This window comes from Gracilinanus agilis, chromosome 6, assembly GCF_016433145.1.
Source record: "Gracilinanus agilis isolate LMUSP501 chromosome 6, AgileGrace, whole genome shotgun sequence".
Lineage (NCBI taxonomy): Eukaryota > Metazoa > Chordata > Mammalia > Didelphimorphia > Didelphidae > Gracilinanus > Gracilinanus agilis.
This window is the reverse complement of record NC_058135.1, coordinates 126781407-126802486: the sequence shown is the minus strand read 5'-3', so window position 1 is coordinate 126802486 and position 21080 is coordinate 126781407. Positions and strand designations below refer to the sequence as shown.

General features: G+C 42.3%; 1 protein-coding gene across 4 annotated transcripts in view; it reads right to left on the bottom strand.

The window, feature by feature from the left end:
- The window catches only part of SLC10A7 (solute carrier family 10 member 7), a 323901-nt gene that overhangs the window by 84742 nt on the left and 218079 nt on the right, over positions 1-21080 (bottom strand). For all 4 annotated transcript variants that reach the window (XM_044681402.1, XM_044681405.1, XM_044681404.1 and 1 more), the window contains one exon: positions 5034-5069. In XM_044681402.1, coding sequence (XP_044537337.1) covers positions 5034-5069 — 36 coding nt within the window. The remainder of the gene's footprint in view (positions 1-5033; positions 5070-21080) is intronic.

Sequence of the window (21080 nt, the reverse complement as noted above, 5' to 3'; positions counted from 1 at the left end):
GGGGGGGGGAGAGAGAGAGAATATTAATTACTTCTTATGTGCCAGACATTCAGACTGTTCATTTGGACTATTCAGACTATTCATTGGAAGGTCAAACACTAAAGCTGAAGCTTAAATACTCTGGACACATAATAAGAAGACGGGACTCATTGGAAAAGATGATGCTGGGAAAGATTAAAGGCAAAAGGAGAAAGAGATGGATAGATATTATCATTGAAACAACCAGCATGAATTTGGACAGACTTTGAGAGATTGTAAAGGCCAAAAGGACCTAATGTGCCACGGTCCATGGGATCATGAAGAGTCAGATACATCTTAAAAACATGTGCCTGACTCTGCTAAGCACATGGAAGGAAACAATAAGGAAAGAAGATGCTCCCCACTCCCATGGATCTTATATTCTAGGGGGAGAAGAAAACATCCAAAGGGGAGCTGAAAAATGGGAAGTAAAAAAGAATCAAAGGAAGGCAAAAGGGACAATGCCGAGGTGAAGCAGTGTAGAGAGGAAGCTGGAAGGGCATCGAGCATTCCTGGGGCTTTTCATGACAGGACAGTTCCAAGCAGAGGATCATCATCAGGGTGGAATCATCCTCAGTGGGGCACGATAGCCACAGCAAGCTGAAACGTCATAACCTAAATTGCATATAAATTCTATTAACATAAATCATCACAAAGTGTCCTAACTAACAGAATACCAGCAAAGGTATTGTTCTTGTATTGAGTAAAGTGGTTTCACAACTGAGCTTTTCTTGTTAAGATCTACCAAACCAACCACTGTCTTCCAATGATGGCCCCAGAAGAATGTAAGCAACTTGAGGTCAATACCTGCTTCCTTGTCTTTGTGTCCTCCGTGCCTAGCGTGCAAGCTGGCAATGCTTTTCTTGGGACAGGGAACTCCCAGAGGAAACTCTTACCAATGGTCATGAGCATCTCCTGTGTTACTTATGATCTTAAGAGAGCTGCTTGCCGAAGAGATTCAATGCCAGTATATGTTAGAGGTAGGACTTGAACCCACATCTTCAGGGCTTCAAGGCTGGCTCTTTATCCATTATACCAGGTTTACTTTTTTCCTATACTGGGTGGCTTGGTCTTATGCTTCTTAAACTGAATTAAATTGAATATCCCAGCAGGGTGGGCCTGAGCGGGGGTTCAAATGAGCACCTGGAGACAACATCATTCCTAGAAGACGATGAAACCAAATGCAGGACATGAGCCGTCCTTCAGAATTCCTGAATTGGGAGAGGGAAGGTTCCTAACAAATGAAGCTAATGAATCCCAAGTTAGGTAATCATATTGTATAGAGTGATGACTGCATAAATTTCTCCCCTCCATTTGGAATCCACCCTACGGTTTTTGTTTTTGTTTTGTTTTGTTTTTTTAACCCTTAACTTCTGTGTATTGGCTCCTAGGTGAAAGAGTGGTAAGGGTGGGCAATGGGGGTCAAGTGACTTGCCCAGGGTCACACAGCTGGGAAGTGGCTGAGGCCAGATTTGAACCCAGGACCTCCCGTCTCTAGGCCTGACTCTCAATCCACTGAGCTACCCAGCTGCCCCCACAGTAGTAGGGTTGATGAGCTCAACTCCAGCCCCAGAAGAGAATGCTGCATTCTCTGAAAAGGGAAGTCATTCATGCATGGGAGATGTGTGCATGGAAAGAAATTAGCTTATAAAATATTTGGGGTATTACTCATGATTAAATATGCTCCTGTGCTCAGCATGGAATTACATTAATTTCTATTATAATCTTTTGTCTAATTTCTCATGTCTTAGCAGCAAAAGAAATAAGATATTTAATTAGCATTCCTTTTTTAAAAAACAAACAATTTTGACTCAGTTAATAACAGCTGCCACTTATAGTTGCTGTTCATTCGTTTTCTTGGCAAAGATACTGTTTTCTTGGCAAAAAGACTGGAGTGGTTTGTCAGTGGTTTCTTTCTCTAGCTCATCTGATAGATAAGTAAACTGAGGCAAACAGGCTGTGTTTTGTCTAGGGTCACCCAACTAGTAAGTGTCTGAGGCCAGATTTGAACTCAGGAAGAGGAGTCTTCCTGACTTCTGGCCAGGCACTCTATCCCTGTGCCACCTAGCTGCCCACCTCTCATACTTCAGTTTCTGAGTTCTTTGCCACCTGCTCTTTTATCTCCTCTGGACAGGTGCAGTTCCCTGTGTTCTAAAGAAGGGGAACCTGAGTCACAGAAAGCCATGAAGTGGGATGCAGAACATGTGCTCCTAGAGCACAGAGACTGGCCAAACGCATGGGCCAGCCACAGCAGCAGCTCATTATAAGGATGCTATTAGAAAATAAGTATTGTTTTATTAGTTTAGAGATAAGAAGCAGAGAAGCTGGGTTGAGGAAGAATTGGAGTTTCAAATAGAGCTGAGAGAGAGTGTGTTAATTTCAACTGGTGGCATTTATAACCATTATTCTATGACAGTTACACTCTGGGTGGGGCATTCTAGGAGTGGCTTCTGGTAGTCAACAGAGCTACATACAGGTTCTTTTCTCTCTCAGGGCTGGAGAAGGTAACATCTTTGCCTCTCTCATCTCGGTCTGAGGGAAAGACCTGAAGGAGTGGAGTGTTTTCTTTTCCAACCTGGGAGACACTATTCATTTATCTGTTACTGTGTATAGATTGTTTAAAGTCTGAAAAGACCAAACAAAACCTGGTCTTTGGTTTGGACTGTGAGTCTGTTAAGGTTCAGAGCCCTAAGTTGATTCTTGTGGAGACTCAACCAGCTAGCCTTGGTTATCTTTATAACATAAAGGCAAAGTTAAGAGTTAGAGTATTTAGGTTTATTTAGAATAGTATTGGTTAGTTAGATCAGGGAGGATTAGCGTAGCCTGTGAACCACAGGAGAAGCAGTTCCTTGTGGGACCTGGGAGTTTATTTGGGTGGAGTTAGAATCCCTTGGAATTAGAAATCCTTTTACCGTTATATATATTTAAATAAATAGTTTATTTTTCATAAACAAGAGTCTCTTTAGCATTTCTTGAGCCTGGCTCTGAAGGGAAGTTCATCTTTGAGTTTCACTTCATTTACCACTGAAGATAATTAAGATACCATCTATCAAAAGTATCTAGAAACAATTTTGAATCTTTATTTTCTAGTTCTTTGTCCCTTATTTGTGTGCTCACCAACTTTATTTTTACATCATGCTCACAGGGCACTTTAAAGTTTGGGGCTGCTTTACCTCTATTGTCTCATTCAGTCTTCGTGACAACCCTGCAAGCTAGAGGCAATCACGATTTTCATTTTATAGACAAAGAACCTAGGCCTTGACCAAGCGAAGGTGACTTGGGCAAGCTTTGGAACCCGGGTCTTCCCGAGTCTATGTGTGGTGCTCCATCTGCTCCCCCAGCTGCCTCCCTAAGTGCAGTGCATGGCTGAGGAGAGTGATTTCTCCAGGGCCACTGAGAGGAGCAGCAGGAGAACCCCAGATCCCCCTCCCAGAGCTTGGATCTTCCCACTAGAGCATGTGCTTCAGCATTCTGAGCCTCCGGTTTTCCCATTCTAAGGATGGCAACATGGAAGGTGGTCAGTCAGTAAGCATTTAGGACAAATCAAATGAAGTGAGTATGAACTCAGCAAGCCAGTGAGCTCAGCAGAGGTGTGGAGCCACAGATGGTGACAGTCCTCTGCAACAGCCTCTGACTCAGGAGTCGCCAAGATCCTTGAAGGCAGGGATGATGGCACTAATCAAGGGCTCCAGCCTATTTCCAGGCCTCCTCCACATTATTCTCTTTTGTGCATTTTCTGTTCCAGTAGGCCTGGATTATCTGTTACTTTCTAATGGCTATGACAATCCATTTTCCATTTCTCTGCCTTTGCATGGTCTGTCCCCCAAGCCTGGATTGGACTCTCTTCTGCCCTTCATCTTGATGAGTTTCTAATTTCCTTTAAGTCTCAAATCCATATCTACCTCTCATAGAAGACATTCCAGCTGCCAGCCGGCTCCTCCCCCAACTACCTTGCATTATTTTGTATATTTATTTATCTGTGTCGACCAAATGCAAACTCTCCCAATACAATGTAAGCCCCTGAGAGCAGGGTTTGTTTAATTTTTGTCTTTATGTACCCACTGCCAGCACTAAGAGGAGCTTAGTAGTAGGCGTTTAATCAGTGCTTATTAAATGAGTAAATACTTGCTGTTGAGATTGAATTGAGGCCGGACGGCTTTACATCATCCAAATTGCATCAGTATATGGCTTCTCTGGCTTCCTACAAGTCCCAGCTAAAATCCCCCCTTTTACAGGAAAGCTACCTCCATCCCCTTTCATTCCAATTTCCAGGATGATTTCCAATTTATCTAGTATCTAGCTAGTTTCTACACAGTTGTTTATATGCTGTCTTCCCCTCAGTGGTATGACTGCCAAATGCCCGTTTGCCTGAGAGACTATGTTACAGAGAAGTCACACAAGGCAAGTGCTCACACGGAGGTCAGGTGAAGCCCTAAAAGGCCACGCTCAGGGCCTCGCTGAAGAACTCTAGTGTTGATTGGGAGCCCTGGGAGACCATCCAGCGTGGCGTGCCCACCCCGGGGAGCTACTGAGGTCTAGGAGCAAAGCAGCATTGCAGCAGCTCAAAAGCAACGTGAGACGTGCAGAGAGAGACATCTCCATCCAAGCGTTCCTGTGGACCATTTGTGCCTGACTGTGGTAGAACCTCCTGGGCTCTGCCTGCTCTGCTCAGCCACAGCAGGACCCGACAGGGTGGTGTCATCATGGTCCTCTTCGAGTACGAAGGGTGATGACCAACCAATATCCGTTAGGCAATGAGCTCCTGGAGAGCAAGGGCTGGTATGTGCCTTTCTTTGTGTGCCAAGTACTTCAGCATGGGGCTGGCACATGGAAGGCCCTTACTAAGTGCTGACCAACCAGCTGATGGATTATGCCTAAACAACACTTCAAGATATATATGTTGCAAAAGTGGTCCAAAATGATAGCAACTCCTATTTTCCTTTAATGACCTTTTTTAACAGGTTGTAAATGACTTTTAATAAAAGGTATTCAAGTCTTAACATCAAAATACTCACAAAAATCAGCAGTAGCAGTGGTGTTATAATGATGCCCTGGAAGAAATAAAAGAAATGATGATCATTTATCAGCCTGGAAAACAGAACATTCTCTTTGCCATTCTAAACTCTGATGCATGAAAAGCCTTATCCTTCTCACTTCTGTTTAATAAAATCTAGGTGATAAAGATGGGGGGGAGGGTTCAAGTTTAGTTTCCGCTGCGAAACCTCCTTAGCATCTGTCTTCCAGTTCTTTGTATTTGACACAGTTAAGAGAACATCCACCCATCTTCCTTAGGCCTGTCTTTGCCCGTGTAAGCTGAAGTTCTCCTTTCACATTCTGGGTGCATTACTGAGGTTTAGGCCAGTGTCTGGCAAGCTTCCCTTCTCTAAGGCTTTCCACTCTAACTCGGATAAAGTGCCCCCTTTCCAGAAAAGACAGGTGGTTCAGTCCCAGCTGGGGTCCTCTCCTGAGCAAAGACCACGTCAGCTGTGATGAATGAGATGTCGTGATTTTGTAATGTGAACAGATCTCCCCTAGGAAATGAGCAGAGATCTCAAAACTCATTTCACTTGATTAGACTCCATGTCTCCATGGTAGAAGGCAAGTCTTTCATCTGATTTAGTCACCCAGGACCTCCTTGGTTCCTCCACCTCCCCCAGGCAGAGACAGGCAAAAGATTTGTTTTCTTCAGTGACAGAAAACAGGTTGGAGGCTGTTGCCGATCAGGCAGAATACGAGCTTTTAGGTTTCTTGGAGGCAAATCTTTAAAGCAAGTTGTTTGAGGTGGGAGTAAACGTGACAGCTCTCAGTTTTAGGGAAGTAAATGATACTTCTCTCTCAGTCTCTCCTTCATATCTCAGCATCTTATAACTTAAAGAAGAAAAAAAGCCTTTCACAATTTCTAAGTTATTTTCTGAACTTTATTATATTCTAGATTGTCTAGAAATGTGTGTGTGTGTGTGTGTGCGTGCATACATGGGTGTACCATGCAAGCCTGGGGCTACCTAAGAGGAACCAAGTGTCCTAAACTGAAGTTTTATGAATACTTCAAATCCCTTTGGTATTTCTTTAGCTAAGTTGCTGTGAATTGGGTCTAAGAGGGACCTACTTCTGACTTTTCCTGTATGCCATCAAATGACCATACAAGGCACCTTAGTGATACATAGAAGGTATCTTGGAGAGTATATTCCTCTGACTTTACCAATGAGTAAAATGAGGCACCAAAGCTTTAAATGTCTGGCTCAAAAGCAAACAGATCTGAATCCAGATCCTATGGTACAAAATCTAGCACTCTTTCCACGTACTAGTGAGGAGCATCTGTTCCATGAGAGACAGTGACAATGTTTTCTCGAGGCTTTCCTCCATGCAGAGCTTTGGGCACCGTGTCCTGCACCTTGTAGGAGCTTTTGAATTTAATAGTTTGCCATGCACATGTGCACATATGCACATCATAAATTTCAGATAAATTTTGGGCTGATAAGGACCTCCTACTTCATCCGTCTTTATTTTACAGATAAAGACAGCGAAGATCAGAGATGAGAAGTGATTTGTTCACAGTTGCAAGTAATAAGGCAAGCCATTAAAGTGAAGGTGAAGAAATCTGGGGATGACAGAAAGGCATTATTTGTATGTCTTCTCTTTATACTTCTGCTTTATAGACTTATTTATGCCCTTCGCTTCTCATTAGAATTTTTTAACTTTAAAAATTATTTTATTCTGCATTTAACAAATGAATAAAATGGGCATTTCCATAGATGTTATATGTCTGTGTGTGTGCATGTGTGCGTATAAATACAAATAGGTACACCTACATACATAAAGTAAAACTCTTTTGGTATGTGTGACACACAGAATCCTTTAAGGATATGTATATAAATATAGACATGTATAAATTCATATATATATACATATATATACACACGTGCACATAGAGAGAGGAATGTGTGTATATACATATATATGTGTTCACACATGCAAACACCCCCCAAAAAAGATGTGTGTGGAGTTATACATGAAACTGTAGAATTTCTCTTCTCTACTTGCTTTCAAAGCTGTCCTTCTAGTCTATGCTTCTTTCTGGGCTTCCTCTTCTGAATGTTTTAAAAAGGTTCCTTAATGCCTTCCTCCCTCCACCCCTTGTCTGCTTCTTTCCTTCCTTCCTCTCTAGCTATCCTGTTCATACCTCTGCCCTTTGCTTCTCTACTCAGTACCCACATTGGGAGATGAAGGGAACAAAGGAAAACCAAACACCTAAAGCAAATGGGCATAGCCCAACAAAACGAATCCCCACGTGATTATATCCAGAAATGTTTTCCTAATTCTGCACCTTGAGTCCATCACCTTTCTGATAAGATGTCCCTCATTACAATGTGAAAAGATTTGTTTCATTCATTGTATTTCAATCTCCAGTATCCACGAAATAGCTGGCATATAGGAGACCCTTAAATAAGCACTGTGATTAATCAATTGAAAGATAGTTAAACAAAATTGACATAACCAGCCCCATCTGATTCCTCATCCCTTTCTCCTCTGTTTTTACTGCAAGAGTAACTTCTTTGCTGGAGGTGGGGTATTGGGAAGTGACAGTCATGCAAAAAACAAACAAAAAAGCAATAAAATACTTTAAAACAAATGCTCTGCTTCTGACTCCCAGACTTCAAAGTCATGTCTTGGCTACTGTTTCTCATGCTTCCCGAGGCCCTGCCTTGGGCCCCCTTGCCCTAAAACATCCAATGGCCTCTGCAGCCTTCTCACCCTGGAATATCCCTCTCCCAGGCTATTCAACTCCTTTCTGACATTGGTGAATTCCTCATAGGCCAGTTAGCCTTAATTCCTCTTCCAGCTCTATTTCTCATTTCTGGTCTTCACCATCTTTGTGCATATTCTTTTACTCTTCATGTTAAATGCAGGACATCCTAATTATGCTGTGGCTGAATATACAAGAAATTAAAGCTCACCTTAGAGGACTCCTGCCCCACAATAATCTGGTCCCACACAACACAGACAACAGCCGCCCACTTCTAATTTTCTGTTTGGGCCTTGGGGACTTCATGCCACCTCGGTGCCACATTAGGTCTCATTCTTGCTAAGGATACACCACTAGCCTTCTTGATTCAGTTTTTCCATTTCTTTTCCAATAACGGTACCACAGGACAGAATGCTGTCCCAGAATTCGCTTCCAACACTGCACTGCCCATTGAGGCTTGTGCATACTTGATATTAGACTTGTGAATCCATAAAGATGCCCATCTTCTAGGAAGTGGCTCAAAGTAATGGGTTGCCTTTTTGCACGGGCACTTTGAAAGTACAGAAATCGCATGAAACAAGCAGCTTCTGGGTGACTCAGAATCTCAGAGGTAGAAAAGAGCTCAGAGTCCACTCTGTCCAACCTGAGAAAGAACTGCCATGATGGCATCGTGACAAATAAACATTCAACCTCTTGTTGAAGACCTCCAAAGAAAGGGAATACAGTCCCTCCTGAGGTGGTCCATTCCTCTTTTGGACAGCTTTAACTGGTAGGAAGTCTCCTTCACAACCCACCTCACCCTGAATCAAGCCTATATTTGCCTCTTGGCAATTTCCATCCATTGATCCTCTCCCCAAGTCATCTCTTTTTTAAGGCAAAACATTCCTATATCCTTCAACTAATCCTGCTATGGCCTCTACTCAAGGCCCTTCAGAATCCTGGATTATCTGTCCTCTGTGGATCTTCTCCAGCTTATCAGTGTCTTTTAAAGCACCACCCCTACAACTGTGCACATACTCCAGATGCGTTCTAGGCAGGATAGAGAAGAGAAGGACCATCACCTCCTTATTCCTGGACCCTATGGCTCCCAATGCTGCTTACAATCACATCAGTTTTCTTGGACACCTCACTACATCGGTGACTCATTGAATCCTCAGTCTGCTACAGCCCGCACATGGTTTTATGAGGAAGATCTGTCTAAACCCATCAATCCTTTCTTGACTCAAGAACTTTTGATGACATTAGTACTCCCTGATAATAAAATTTTCTAAATGGGAAAAGGGAGGAAACATTTACTGCTATGTGCTAGGCACTGGGAACAGTTTTTCCAAAAATCATCTCACTTGAGGGTTAGGCTCAAAGTCTTTTATTGGGTTTTCTAGCATGGCTGAATACAATAATTCACCCTCCAACTTGATTTCACTGGGACAGGGAAATGAGTCCAGAAAACACACCTTCAATTCTGACAGAATCATCTTGGGTTCCTGGTGAACATGCTTGAGGCAACCAAATGTACAAATATCCCTTCCACATCATGACTTTCTCCATCACAGTTTTGATATATTGTGAGTCAGCATATGAAATTAATTGGGAATTTGGGGAGAGCTTCGGAGAAGCTGCAGAAAACATGCAAACACCAGCAGATGACGCAGAAAAAGTTTAGAAACTCAGAAATGCATAAAATATATGCAGAATAGTGTATATCATCAACATATTTTATCTTATAATACTATAAACATATATAATTTTTTTTACCATAAATATCCCATAAAAGAAAAAGAAAGAACTCAGATTTCTTTTCTGGTACAAAGGGAGGACCAAAAAACTTTACATGGATTTTCCAGATCATGGTGGTGCTCCTTATGATGTAGAAAGGAGGCCTGGACTCAGCTGTTGGCAAACCATAGAGCATTCTAGACCAGTCAGTTACAGTGGAGAAGGTTGTTTTCACAGAGCATCCTACTTAGTACCTCTCTCTGCTGGGGATGAAAGGAAGGCCCTGAGAAATGTGCCCTTGGGTGCATCGGAAAAGGAGGATCTGATGCATTAAAAACACACACAACAACATGAACACTCAGCAGATATCAGCAGTAAAGTGGGTGAACTATAAATTGAAACTGTGATAGCAACCGTTACTGAATGTCAGAAAGGCAAATAAAGAAAAATATGTAATTTTCTATCTAGTGAATTGTGGAACAGAGCACCATTTAAAAACACATCAATCCCACTCGTACTCCCTCTCTTTTTCTGGATGAACGTTGTCAAAAATGCAGTGTATCAGAGTAAACAGATTATAGATTAGCACTTCCAGCTGAAGATGCCGCCTATTCTTTTGGATTCAAGGTCAAGGCAGTTTTAGCATCCTCTCAGCTGGGGTGGAGTGTTAAGTTCTCTGACTGTAGCCCATAATGGAGTCAAAGTTAAAAAAAAAAAAAAAACTGACTGCCTTTCATTAGCTGCTGAAAAACTTCCAGGAAATCCATTTACACCTCTGATGTGAAATATTGGCTGAATATATTTCAATGATTTTAGTGGAAAGGGGAAAAAAAATAAAACCACTCCTTGACCTCAAGCACTGATCAACAAAACATATCCCTACAAGGCTTTGGGCCCATTAGAAAACTGTAAATGCACTTTTCTGCAGCAGGGCTTGTGTAAAAAGCACCATCCAGGAGAGCTTTCTAGGTTTCCTTTGATTTGGAATGATAGCAAAAGGTCAGGTGAGGTGGGTACAGTTTTGTGAGCTGTCAAGAATGTCACACAAGGTTGGGATACAAAGGAAGGCCTCTAGCATCCTGGGTCACCCTGTCAGTGTAGTTTTTGGGGGGACACAGTTGTTGCCATGAGTTGTTTAAAGCCGGGATTGCCCTTTGTCTTTCTTCATACACCCAGGGCTCAGCACCAAGCCTGGCACAGAAGAAGCCCTTCATAAATGTCTGCTGAGTGCTGCCCCTCTCTGCATGGCCCCATGGAGGCACAGACAACAGCCATCCAAGATGAGGAAGCATGAGTGGGTGATGACAGCATCACTGGGGGAGGGGGGGAGATTTGCATTGATGAGATTACAGAGCCTTTAAATTAAGGTTCCCCCACCCCCACCCCAGAAGCCTTTCACTGATGTCTACTTGTGACATGGTAGTAATCCTGTGCTTCTCAGGAAGCACAAACTCTAACTCGGATCGTACCAAGCTGACATGGCTATGAGAAGAGACCAGGTCATGGATCTTTCTCTCTGAGAAGTACTCGAGTTGTTCCATCTGACCTGGGACACCTCCTAGCTAGGCACGTCACTTAACCCCCATTGCCTAGCCCTCATTGCTCTTCTGCTTAGAATGAATACACGGTAATGATTTAAGACAGAAAGTAAAGGTTAAAAAAAGGGGGGAGAGGGGGCAAGGGGCAGCTAGGTGGCTCAGTGGATAGAGAGCCAGGCCTAGAGATAAGACATCCTAGGTTCAAATCTGGTCTCAGACACTTCTTCGATGTGTGACAGTGGGCACTTCACCCCCACTGCCTTGCCCGCGCCATTCTTCTGCCTTGGAACCAATCCCAGTACTGATTCTAAGATGGAAGGTAAGGGTTAAAGAAGAAAAAAAAGACGAGGCAAAAAAAGAGAGAAAAAATAGAGCAAAGGATAAGGCTGAACAGAGACAGTAGAGTGAGATGAGAGAGGGCCTTGGAGCCAGTCTGAAGGCAGTGAAGAAGGCTGTTTCCTGAGCAAGGGGGCTGCATGACAACACACCCCTAATATTTTGGGAAGTATGGCGGATAGGAAGGAATGAGTTCTGCGTGGGACACAGTATAAGGAGATAAAGGCAAGCAGAAGATAGAAGGGGGGGGGCCATTGAGGGGTCAGGACAGAGAGGAGGACTTTCAGAGGGAGAGTGTCAAAAGTTACTTCTAAGAAAGGCGGAGGGGGGTGAAGTGGCCTGGTCGCTGAGTGGCAAAGCTGTAGGACCCAGCCATTTCTGAGAGCACAGATGATCCCCAGCAGGTGATCTAAGGAAGGAGGGGCCAAGAGGACTGGCCACAGCATGTACAGGGCTCTGGAAAGGCCTTGTTCTAAGGAGACTGAAGATGCTGAGCCAAGGGATGATATAGGAACAATGCTGGAGAACAGAACCCCAGAGACTCAGGAGATCACCTGCAAATTCCTGAGTTGTTTTTGTTCAGTCCTATGATTTCATTCACGTGGGAACCTCCACCAGTGCAGATTAGTGCCTGCTTTAAGTTTATAGTCTTGAGGGATGTCTGAGACCCAGGCTCCTCTGTATTTGGGGTTAGGCTTGAACCCAGGACTCCCTGACTTCAAAGTCTACTCCCTATCTAGAACCTCCTGGTGCCTCTCACTAAAATAAATTCTGATAAATGCTATCAGAAATGGTGTCTAAGTTCCCTACATACCCAATCCTCCTCTCTCAGCAGACCACCTCCCTCCTACTTCACTGAGAAAACCAAGACCATCTCTCATGCGCTCCCTCGTGTTTCCTGCTTCATTCCTCAAAAACTGTTATGCAGCTTCCCCATTTTCTCTTCCAGTCTGAGGAGGAGCCAAACTTCCCCTGGACAGGGCTCATCCATGTGCTTGAGGCCGTGACCCTCTCCTGCAAGACGTTCCTCTCCCCCTCCCTTGCCTCTAAGGAGGCTCTCTCCTTGTGCCTACCTCACCTTCCCGAGGCAGTGCCTTGCCCTGAGCTACACCCCAGAGAGAAACTTCTGTCTTCCCAGATCCCTTCTGGCACCCTCATACCGTCCTGTTTGTAACCGCCCCGCCCCTTGCCTCCCACAGTAGTATCCCCAAGGCTGCCAGGGGAATGGTTTCACCAGAATCCTGGTCCTTGTTAGCTGCCCCTTCCCCGCTGGATCGTCTTTTTCTGCTGGCTCTCACGAGCTTGCTGGTCCTCCCTTCTCTCTCCTACCCCCTGGGCCACTGTGGCTGGGTCATTCTCCTGCATCTACAGCCCCAGGCTCCATCTCTAGAGCCTTCTCTGCTCCTGAAACACAGATCCTCTCTACCAAAGGATGCCCTGATCCCTGCTGACCGCCAGGCCCGGGGCCTCCCTGAAGCCCCCTCCCCGGGGCCGGATTTGGAGTTAATCTGTCTGTCTTGCTGGTCTCAACAGCAAAACGGGGGTAATCCCAGCACCTGGTACAAGGATCCAATGAGATAATCATTGCAAAGGGCTTGGCAAGTGCTGGCCCATTTCCTGTCTTTCCTTCAAGTCTCCAGGCTCCTCTCTGGCCCTCCCCATTCCTGGAGCTCCGGAGAGAAGATGGCATCCCAGAGTGGTAGCCCAAGGAGTCTTTGCAGAGCTCGGAATGCTCCAGGAGGGCGAGCTGGCATGATCTGCTGTCCTGCTCTCTCCATTGCTCTCCTGGCATCCCCCAGAAGCAGACAGCTCTCTGGGGGCTCCCCTATGCCTCTAAGGGTAGGAATGTAGGACCATTTGGGCTCTGTCACCTCAGCTGCCAACACCCGCCTTCAACCATCATTTGTTTTTCTTTTCAAACTATTACTTTCTGTCTTAGTAACTCCTCTCAAGCAGAAGGGCAAAGGGCTGGCAAACTGGATGAGGGATCATCCAGGGTCACCAACTGGGAAGTGTCTTGGGCCGGATTTGAACCCAGAACCTCCAGGCTCCGGGCCCAGGGCTGCCCCACAAAGGAAGTCTTTCATAAATGCCTGTGGGCTGAGCATGGGCCCCCTGACTCCCAGGGGAGCAGGCTACCCCACCAGCTCAGTATAGGAAGTAGGCGAGTTAATATCCGGGAAATCGACATTATAGCTAAACACAAATTCTAAGGATTTTCTGTTGATTGGTTATTGAAGAAATTGTATCCATTTTTCAAGAACGAACTAATAAAGTAAATGTAAAGCTCCTTCCTATCCCCCTGTATAGGTTTACCACAAACGCAGCCCTGGCTGCTAATGATCCATCTCAAGTGGTCACTGGGCTGAGGTGAGCTGCCCAACTTCCATAGGGAGACGGAGCCGGGGTGGCATCTGGCCTCAGGGAACCTGGGTTCCAATTCTAGCACCAATACTTACTCTATGAGCTGCCTTGGAGAAGTCACTTATCTTTTCATGCCGGCTTCCTCTTCTGCATGATGGAAATAATACTATGTCCCGGGGCAGCTAGGGAGCCCAGGGGAGAGCATCAGGATCGAAGCCAGGAGGACCTGGGTTCAAATCTAGCCTTAGATGCTTTCTGGCTGTGTCACCCTGGGCAGGACACTTCGCCCCAATGACCTACGGCTTGCTGCTCCTCTGTCTTAGGATTGACGCTGAGACAGAAGGTAAGAATTTTTCAAAAAAGGACAAAAGAACACTATGTGCCTTAGAGCATTACAGTAAGGCAAGACAGCTCATAAACTTTAAATGTTAGCAGCAGCAGCAGCAGCAGCAGCATTCCTCTCCCTGGGGGAGATGAGAGGGTGCTCCCAGTTCTCAAATTCTAGGATGCTGAAGGTTAGACAGAACACACTGCTATCTGCCCAGGGGAGAGGAATAGGCCATACATGAACCATTTATTTGGCTGGGTCATCCTGATCCATACTGCTGCAGGACCAATGTGGCTACAGGATTCATATTTTTGTCAAACACAGACAAAACCACGACACTGCTTGAGTCCATGGGGCCTGTAGAGTCCAATTCCTTTAAGCTGTTAAAGCTATAGATGAAGGACTCTGTAAATGTTAAGGAGCTAGAGACTTAAGATTTTTTAAAAATCTATACTTTCTTTCTTAGTAGCAACTCAGATAGAAGGGCAAGGGCTAGCAATCAGTGCTAAATGACCTACCCGGGGAAACAAAGTTGGGAAATAAATATCTGAGGTCAGATTTGAACCCAGGTCCTCCCGACTCCAAGCTCAAGGCTACTTTGAAGCCTCCCTCATAGCTAAAATCATTAATATAAACCAAAGGAAGGCTGGTGCTGTGGAGAGAGCCGGGCTGCGGGTCAAGGGAGCTGCTGGTAGGACCATGGACCAAGAAGAACTCTGACAAATCTTGGTGGTGAGCCTGGTGAGCGAGTGACCTCTCGGGGCTATAGGCAGCTTTCTAAGATGGAAAGTCGTTGGGGAGTTGCGAGGTCTTTCAATCCTGGGAGCTCCTCCCAGGGATAAAATCCTGGGTCTAGATCCAGTGACCGATACAAAGCTGGCACCGTTGAAATAACTCCTAGACTGGCAATCACAGGAGTGGCAGCTATGGCTCCATTGGTAACCAGCTGCATTTTGGGCAAATCACAATCCCACTCTGGGCCAGAGTTTATGAAACAAGGGGGCTGTTCTAACTGACCTCTAACATTCCTTCTAGCTCCAATAATCGCAATTCCATGACTTTATGGCTGATGCAAAGCAATTCAGCACTTTATGAATTCAAAAGTATTTAGAGGAGAAAAAATCCTCTAATGATGCAGTAAACACCATCAAGGAAGGCAATGGATATGAGGGAAATTGAAAATTGATGCCAGCATCGTTCTTCTGGTTGTCCAGCAGAGGGCAACTTCTGCACGCGAGCACTCTTTCTAGCTGCCATGAGAAACTCAAAATCAGCGTGCCTCACCAAGAACTGTTGTGATTTCTAAACTACATCCCTTAAAAATGATATAGTCTGTGCCTGTGAAATAAAGGTTGCTCCTAACAGGAAGCTATAAACTGGCATGAAATTTTAAACAAATAATGAGCAATTGAGTCTATAAAGAAAGTAATAAGTATTTTTTGTGTTCATTCTGTACAAGTAGAATTTTGCTATGATCACATTACTTTAAATGAAGGGTCCACTTTGTTCTCAACTAATGGAATTAAGAATGGCTGAAACACAGATAAGCAGAGATTGAAAGGCCATTCTGTTATCGTTTTGAACAGACTTCCAAATATAATTTCTGTATGGGCATAAAACGCTCTACAAATGAAACTATCAGAGGTATAGCTAAATATCCTTATTACTTAAAAATGAACGATTCTGATTAGTATGTAAGTCTTAATGGAGATCATGAATATAGAACTGAAGAGGCTATGTTGATATCTATTTGTGGACATATGGAGCCTCATAATATGGCTTATTAGATATGAATAGATTGTGGGTCTAATTATATATTGTAAATGTTTGATATAACAGAGAAACAGCACAGCAAGGTAGATATAGGGCTAGTTAGAGAGTTCAGAAGATCTAGGTGGTGCAATGTGGATAGAGCACAGGACCTGGAGTCAGTTCTAATCTGGCCTCAGACACTTAACTAGCTGTGTGATTCTGGGCAAATCAAATAACCCTGTTGGCCTCAGTTTCCTCATCTGTAAAATGGTCTGGAGAAGGAAATGATAAATCACTCTAGGATCTTTGCTATACTTTGACCCAAATGGGGGTCATGAAGGGTAGATCATGATTGAAAACAACTGAACAATAACAAGAAGATTCAAGTTCTGCCTCTGAAACACACTGGGCATATGAAGCTGGGGCAAATCTCTTAATCTCACAAAGCCCCAGGCAACTAACTCTAAGGCTGGAAGAGTTGCTTTATCTTTGAGGAATGAGTTTCCTAGGCAGAAGCTTCCCATTACAGATAACAAATCCAGAAGACCAAAAAAAAAAAAAAAAAGAAAGAAAAAAGCCGGGTGTTAATTTTGTCCCCCACCCTACAATCACAGAGGGGTCATGCTATACAAGACTACATTAGTGATAGGCTGCTATTGGTGGATACTTGAACTGAATTAGATATAAACATACATTTATAAATAGTACAAATAGCAAAGGAAAAATTCACTTTTTGTCTCCATGTAGAAAGTTAATGAGAAAATCATTAAAGTTTGCCAAAAAATTCAAAATGGTTAAGATTCTTCTTTGGAAAAAAATAATTTATTGGAAGGTCACGCAATACCCAGATTTTTTTTCATTCTCAGGGTTGCCATAGCCAAAGAATTTATTACCTACTTGCCAACCTGTAGGTGATTAGCCTCATTATACTGAGCTAGATTGATCCTTAGGTAGCAGAATCATTTTGTCACCAGGACTATATACTAAGAACTAGTTACATCTTTGATAACACAAAGACACAAATGTTGAATTTCAAAACAACTGTGCTTGTTGAATACAAACTCTATGGAATCATCTAGACATAAAAACACTAGAGCTACTAAGATTGCTGCTTATTCTGATGAACTAAGCATTGAAAAGAACCTCAGAAACTTTCTAGTCCAACCCCCTCTATTTAAAAACAATGAAACTGAAGTTTGAGGCAAGAAGTGACTTTCTGGCCTAGGGTGACAAAAATGGCTTATGTAAACTGTAAGCTTTTCCCTTTCTCAGTCAATTCGTCTAGGCCTCTTTTAAAGGGGATTCTAAAGAACTCTCTTTTGTGGGGGGTTACAATATCAGGCGGTAGAGAATGCCACAAAATAAGGTCTTTATATATAATTTCTCTAGAGACAACCTCCTGACTACAACTGATATTTTTATTTTGGTAAGACTGCATGACTGTCAATGTATCCCCCAATTTCTTAGTAAAATTAGAGTTTAGTTTGAGGTAGGAATTCTGTGGGCTTTTCCAGAAACCCTGCAGCAATTATTAAAAAAAAATAACCCCCAGCCCCAACCTCAGATCACATATAAAATAATGACATTCTATGAATGAATGATTTTCTTTGAAGGCTATCTCGGAGATAGAGGCTGGTAAATTGTTACAAAGGGCTCTTTCCTAATTGCCACTTTTTAAAGTTTGCCTCTACATCTGGGAAATTAGCAAACAAACATTCAGACAAACATTGAAAATTGCTTCCAATCGTTCTCCTGTTAATACTGTTTAAACCAAATTTCCTTTCAGTGACATTTACAACTAAAATGTGGTTTCCAGAACCATTGAAACGGACAGAAATATTCCGCTAACGTGAAATGAGGTGGCACTAGGTGGCGCTGTGGTACCTTCCAGAGGAAACATTGGAAGTTCTGGGTGGATGAATGAGGGCTGCTTCAGTAAATTTAAATCTACTTAAAGAGCCTTGAGTAATTCAAATGCTAACATGAAAAAAAAAAAAAAAAACCACAACAAAACACCTAAATTATGACTGGTAGCTTCTCTGAAGGCAATCTGACCCCCTTATATAACTATAACTATTTTCTTGGCCAAATTATTGAAATATTTCTTAATAGAATAGATGCCCATCATTTAGGAGACAAGTCGTTTAAAAACTGCCCTTAAATTTTTTTTTACCTTTCCAAACAATCTAAATCAAAATGAATTGTAGGATTTATGACAAATAATTTTACTAAAATGTTCTGCCATTACCTCTTTTAAAAATATTACTGGCACTTCCCAATGGCAATGATTTCTCTGCACTCAAAAAATAAAAGAAGGGGCAGATGAGGATAAAGAGAAGAATAAAAAGGAAGATGAAGAAAATGAAGAGAGAAGAAAGGTCAAGCAAGCAAACCAATCAACACATCAAATAATTGTATATTAATGAAAATTATATTGTGTAATTTTAAAGTTCGTGATTTGTTCTATCTTCTTGGGCTAGAGTATAAATGTCATATATTTTCTTGCATCTTTAGAAATTTGACTAGGCTACACAACCCTGCCTTTTAATGTGCATGTTGTGTGCATGTTTGTGCAATGGAGAAGACCAAAATGATTTAAAGTGAAAATTCCCAAACATCATCCATTAACTGAGGAGTGAAATTATTCATCTATGAGTCTTCCTGAGACATTTCATCACTGATGGGTCATTTAGGAGTTGTCTCTTTTGCAAGGATGTGAAATCCTTGATAAGTCAGGGGATGGCCTGGCATGGTCAATATTAGCTCCTGAATTAGTTGATGAGTCCAGAGAATGAATAAAAATGTAGTCTTCTTTTCCTTTGGGATCGGGGTAGTAATGACATGCTGATCATATCTAGTTCCTTTATGATTATGATGGAAAATGAAACATCTAATCAAGATCAGAAAAAAAGTATATATCACATGTTTGGTATGGGAGACAACACAGGACAGTGTACTGAGTGACTCCCTTAAAGTCAGAGACATAGTGGATGTAAAAAACTGGGCTAAAGTAGCTTTAATCTCCCAAAGCCCCAGGAGACTCTTAAGACTTGAAGTGTAAGAAAAACTGATCTGTAGTGGTAGAGTGGATTTTCTTCTTGAAAATTCTCTCTACCCCAGAAATCTCAAATCTGGGCCCCCTCTACCTCCATCCCCCTCCTAGACAAAATAAATAATAATAAATAAGGAGGCTGGCATTTAATATTCCCACTATAATTTGGGGTTACCAACCTAACCTATATGACATTCTTGATTTTATGAAACCAGAAGACATAAAGAAGTTGCAATTGAATAGAAGGCCAATTAATAGGTTTTCCTTGGAGAGGTTAAAAAATAAAGAATTAGCAGAATTGGTTTTATTATAAGTCCAAAGGCAACAATAAAAATATTTTCATGAGTCACTGGGCCATCTTTGCCTTGCATTGTTCTGGGAAGACATAAACATCCTACTGAAATGGATGTTAAGAAAACTAAACAAGATTCTCCAAACCAAGTCAACAAATATATGAAAAGTGAATAACCTCAATACGAATATGGGTGGTTGGAAGGAAAGTATTTGTGAATGATTTATCAATGTAGGGAAGGAAATTCCCCTACAAACAGATGCAATTCTATAGGACTTCATGGACAGTATGTCCTAGAGGCCTGACAAAGGCACACAGAAGTTATTTAAGTATTTAAGTGATTAGTCCAAGACCACACATCTAGTTTTAGCTCTCAAAGAGATCTTGGAGGTCAACTAGTCTACCCCCACCCCTCATTTTAAAGGAGGAGAAAACTGAGGCCTAAAGAGGTTAAGTGATTTATAGAAATCATACAGGTAGTAAGTAATGTAACCAGGATCAGAACTAAGGTCCTTTGGTTTCAAATTCACTACAATGAAGTGACCTTCTTGACTTTAACCATAGCACTCTATCCACTATGATACATTGCCTTTGGTGAAAAGAATATTGAAAAATAAGGTTCAAAATGAAGAAATCGGAGAGGTCAACAGCTTTTAGATTAATCCAAAGCCTTATGTCTGGGTATTGTGAATATTTCTTCAGGAAAATAAGAAGAAGAAACACTGGTACTGACCATTATCCCACTTGAAAAATGGTAAGGAAAAGGCACTGACATAGACTGCTATCCTTTCATAAAACAACTGTCATGATAAAGATGCCAAAAGGGACCAGAAAACAGCTCTGCTATCAATCATCTGACCTCATTGCCAAATGGAAGGATATGGAAGCTATGTGCAACACATGTTTAGAATATAAACTTATTTTAGATACATAATGGAGAAGAATGGAAGAGGGTTATAAGCAGGATCTCCTCAAAAAACAGCAGAGAACAGTACAGGGAAAAATAAATCTGCAAAAAACTTGCAAGAGAGTGTAAATCATCTCATAAACACTCATAGATGAAAGTTGGAGGAGAGTTGAAAAACAGATCTATTTGCATTTCTCTCACAAAATATTTTCATCAAAAGTCACAATGGAACCCCGGCATTTGTACCCTGTACCCCAGTCTGAAGAAGCAGTAGTGGCATTAAAGGAGACTAAGATGGTCAGATCAATGAAGACAACCATGTTAGAGATTACGGAGAAGTCTATGCTAGAGGTGATAAAGTGGGAGAAGGGATCAATTCTTAAGATACCTAAAAGAGTAGAAAAGTTACTGAATCACTAGGAGAAAAAAAAAAACCCACAGATTGTATTGTCTCTAGAAAAAAAATAGTGATCAGAAGGATATCAATAACCACTAACTTATATATCTACTTTCTTATTTCTAGAAAGCCTTTATGAGAATGATCATAATTCTATCTATCTATCTATCTATCTATCTATCTATCTATCTATCTATCTATCCATCCATCCATCCATCTATCCATCTATCCATCTATCCATCCATCTATGCAGTCTTCTGGATGAATATAAGAAGCTCTTTTTTTTTTTTTTTTACACAATATTTTCTATAGCAGGTAACACCTTCCCAGTTCTATACAGAGGATCCCTAAAGTCCTATTAGGGTAGTGTTTGTTTTTTTTTTTTTAAACTCTTACCTTCCATATCAGAATCAATACTATGTATTGGTTCCAAGGCAGAATTGCAACAAGGGTAGGCAACAGGAGTTTAATGACTTGGCTAGTAGTCACACAGCTAAGAAATGTTTGAGGCCAGATCTGAGCCCTGGTCCTCTCATCTCTGGGCCTTATTGCCACCTATTACTGTAGTTTTAAGCGCTCTCTCTCTCTCTCTCTCTCTCTCTCTCTCTCTCTCTCTCTCTCTCTCCTCTCTTTCTC